We start from the raw sequence: 3,397 nt of genomic DNA on the forward strand, positions 1-3,397 counted from the left end.
AAAAGAGGGACAGTCTCGGAAACCTACAAGGGAAGTTCTACTCTGTCCTACAGGGTCACTGTGAGTTGGAATAGATGCAGTGGCAGTGAGAATGAGGAAGTAATTTTGTTTTGTTTTACTAAACAAAGGACATAGCTATTTCACTAGGACATGAGAGTTTGTGGACTTTGCCATGGCTTACTGTTCTGTGTTCATTTGCTCTAGATTTGTACCCTGTTGAAGTGCAAAACAACTGACCCCAATACATGTGGTGACTCGGTGGAAACAGCGTCCACCAGGTTTGAGCGGTTCTCCCTCAGTGGTACGTTTGCAACCCAGTACGTCTTCCCGGAGGTGCTGTTGAGTGAAGTTCAGCTTGCACCTGGAGGATTTCAGGTGAGAATCTGTGACAATTCATTTCACCCATGAGACCCAAAACGTGCTCAAGTGCAACACAATAAAAACTCACTATCAGAAAGGATAAATTGGCCATGGGGAATCACCAAGAACATTGAGTAGATGGAATTGTATGTCTGAAAATTCTTAAGAATCATGTACCATTCACCAGTAGATAGGTCATGAAACTTTCATGTTGAAAATGGAGAATTTTGACCTCTTTATTAAAAAAAAAGAGTAAGTAAATATATTTATTTGGGGAGGGGCATCGATATGAGAGGGGGCTGGGCTGTTTAAGGTCTATCAAATAGGAAGGAGCCTCAAGAACAGCAGTTTCAGGGGGTGCCACATCAAGGACCCCTTGGGGCATTACCAGAAAGGAGATGGCCAAGCAAGGGGAAGGGGAGGGGTTCCTGGCAAGGTCTGGTGGATGTCTGGTGCCACCATGGCCATAGAAGAAAAGAGAAGCCAGACCTGAGGGAGAGAGCATCTGACAGTGCCTGGGGGTGAGAAGGAGGTGCAAGCTGTGTGTTTTAGAGTTCAGAAACAATTCCTTGCCCACAGTCACTCTGCCCGGCCACAATCTTCCACCAAGTTTTCCTGAACGTTTCTGCCTTCTCAGTAGAATAGTAGCCCCGGTGTTGTAGTGGGTTAAGGGTTGGGCTGTTTACCACAAGTCTGACTGTTCAAACCCCACAGCTACCTCATAGTAGACAATAAGAGTGTCTGCACCCATGAAGAACTAGTCTTGGGGAAACCCCAAGGAGCAGTTCCGTGTTGTCCTATAAGGTCACTGTGAGTCAGAATTGACTTGGTGGCAGTGGCTGGGTCCAATTTCGGAGGGACAGCATAGGGTATGAGTGAGTGGGAAAGTTACAAGGATGTGGTGGCTAGATCGCTGGACCACAGGGGTTTGGTTCAAACCCCTCTTCTGACTTTTTATGTAGCGAGGTCCTAGCTTGTCTGACACGAACAGCATATTTCTCATATTTCTCATATTCTCTTGGATCTATTGCTTTATGTTGATAAAAAGGCTTATAAGAGGCTTCCTTAGATCGCTTCTCAGCCTTTGGGCTAAGATCAAGAGGCTTCCTTAGATAAGTAAATTATAAGATATTTACTGCAAACATATCAATAATAAACAAGTCAGGGCCAACTCCTTGATTCCGTTTTGTCCTACGCACTGTACCATTTCACACATTGCTGATAGAACAGCGTTTTATCCACATTCTAAAAATACGGATCAAATGTTGCTTCTTTCATCATCTAGTTATGCTGGATAAATGTAATTATGGAATTATATAACACTTTTCGTGGAATTAAAGTCAGATCCTCTCTACCTTTCTTTGTGTTCACTAGGTGTCAAGTGATGGACAATTGTCCAGCCTGAAGCCATCATCTGGCCCCGTCTTAACAGTAACTCTGTTTGGGAGGTGGTACGACAAGGACCAGACTTTAACTGCTTCATCAGACCTTATAGCACAAGCACAAAGTGTGCTAATGTTAGTGCAAACAGTTATCGCACACTTATTAATTTGGTGGAATTATTAAATTTTATAGCTTACCTTTATTTTTCCTTTTTAGATAATAGAAGATGGGTGCTGGAGAAAACAAGGTTTTGATAATCTTGGTGTCGAATAAAAGTGAATTCCCAGGCTCTCTCTTTCACACACACACACACACACACACACACACACACACACACACCCCTTTTAGTTCAAAGTGGATAAAGAATAGCAAAACTTAGAAAAACAAAATCTATAAAAGTAGAATAGTAATTATGCTCACTTAGTGTTTCCCATGATAATTTAATAAGTTAATAAATTTAGAGTGCTTCGACAAGTCTCTGATTACTGAAAAGCACTTCATATATGTTAGCTGTTATAATAAAATGTGACTAGCAGAAGAAAATCAATTGTAACCTGTTTATTTCTCTTTTTAAAAAAACAAAAAACAAAACATTTTCTTCATTCTTGCACACATCATTATTCAATCCCCATTTCCTCCTAACTTTCCCTGCTGTACCCTCAAGGAACCATTAATCCAATTACTGTCTCCATAGATTTACTTATCTTTGAGTTTATACACAGAAAAACATTAAAAATATTTTTTATCCAATAACAATAAGAAAGTAAAACAAAAACATTTCAATCAAAAAGGAAATAGAAAATCATGAAATTTAAACAAATTTAAAATGGTTCAAAAGGGAGATCAAATTGTAAGGTGTTAAATTTTAACCTAACTCTATGTGCGTAAATGTACAATGCATTCTCCATGATAGCAAGGCTATTCACATCCCAGGGCTTTGGTCAGGGGGGATTCACATCATCCACCTTGCTCTAGAGCAGTGGTTCTCAACCTTCCTAATGCCATGACCTTTTAATACTGTTCCTCATATTGTGGTGACCCCCAACCGTAAAATTATATTTGTTGCTACTTCATAACTGTAATTTTGCTACTGTTGCAAATTGTAATGTAAGTATCTGATATGCAAGATGTATTTTCATTGTTACAAATAGAACATAATTAAAGCATAGTGATGAATACAAAACAATATGTAATTATATAATGTGAAATATTTATTTCTAATTACAAATTAAGGAAATTTTGCCTCAAAGCATGGTATAGCATGGGTAACAATCTTCAAGCCAGGTACTCGTATGTGGGTGTAGCTGCATGTGGGCAGAGCCGCCTGGAGACAGACAGAGGACCGGTGTCTCAGTTCATAAGAGCATCAGAAATAAGTGTTTTCCAATGGTCTTATGTGACCCCCCAAAGAGGTTGCAACCCACAGGTTGAGAACTGCTGCTCTAGAGCTTTTCTTAACATTTGTGTATGTTTATTTTATGCTCTTTTTGATGTGCCTCTAAAACTTTGTTATTTCTACTATAGAAAACTTTTGTGGTTTTAATGTGATACAACCTACTTTAAAAAAATCATTTTATTAGGGGCTCATACAACTCCTATCACAATCCATACATACATCAATTGTGTAAAGCACATTTGTACATTCATTGCCCTC

The 3,397-nt window shown here is 39.3% G+C and overlaps 1 protein-coding gene across 4 annotated transcripts in view; it reads left to right on the forward strand.

Annotated features, from left to right (window-relative positions):
- The window catches only part of VNN1 (vanin 1), a 24,098-nt gene extending 21,812 nt beyond the window's left edge, over positions 1-2,286 (forward strand). For 3 of the 4 annotated variants that reach the window (XM_045294572.1, XM_045294571.1, XM_045294573.1), the window contains exons 8-9: positions 205-375; positions 1,735-2,286. In XM_045294572.1, the coding sequence (XP_045150507.1) occupies positions 205-375; positions 1,735-1,926 (363 nt within the window). In that variant the 3' untranslated portion in view covers positions 1,927-2,286. The remainder of the gene's footprint in view (positions 1-204; positions 376-1,734) is intronic. The other variant, XM_013004461.2, reaches the window with a different exon arrangement.
- The last annotated feature ends 1,111 nt before the right edge of the window (positions 2,287-3,397 follow it).

The sequence above is a fragment of the Echinops telfairi genome, unplaced genomic scaffold (genome assembly GCF_000313985.2).
Source record: "Echinops telfairi isolate 266 unplaced genomic scaffold, ASM31398v2 ScPeMD7_3533;HRSCAF=4204_0, whole genome shotgun sequence".
Classification (NCBI taxonomy): domain Eukaryota; kingdom Metazoa; phylum Chordata; class Mammalia; order Afrosoricida; family Tenrecidae; genus Echinops; species Echinops telfairi.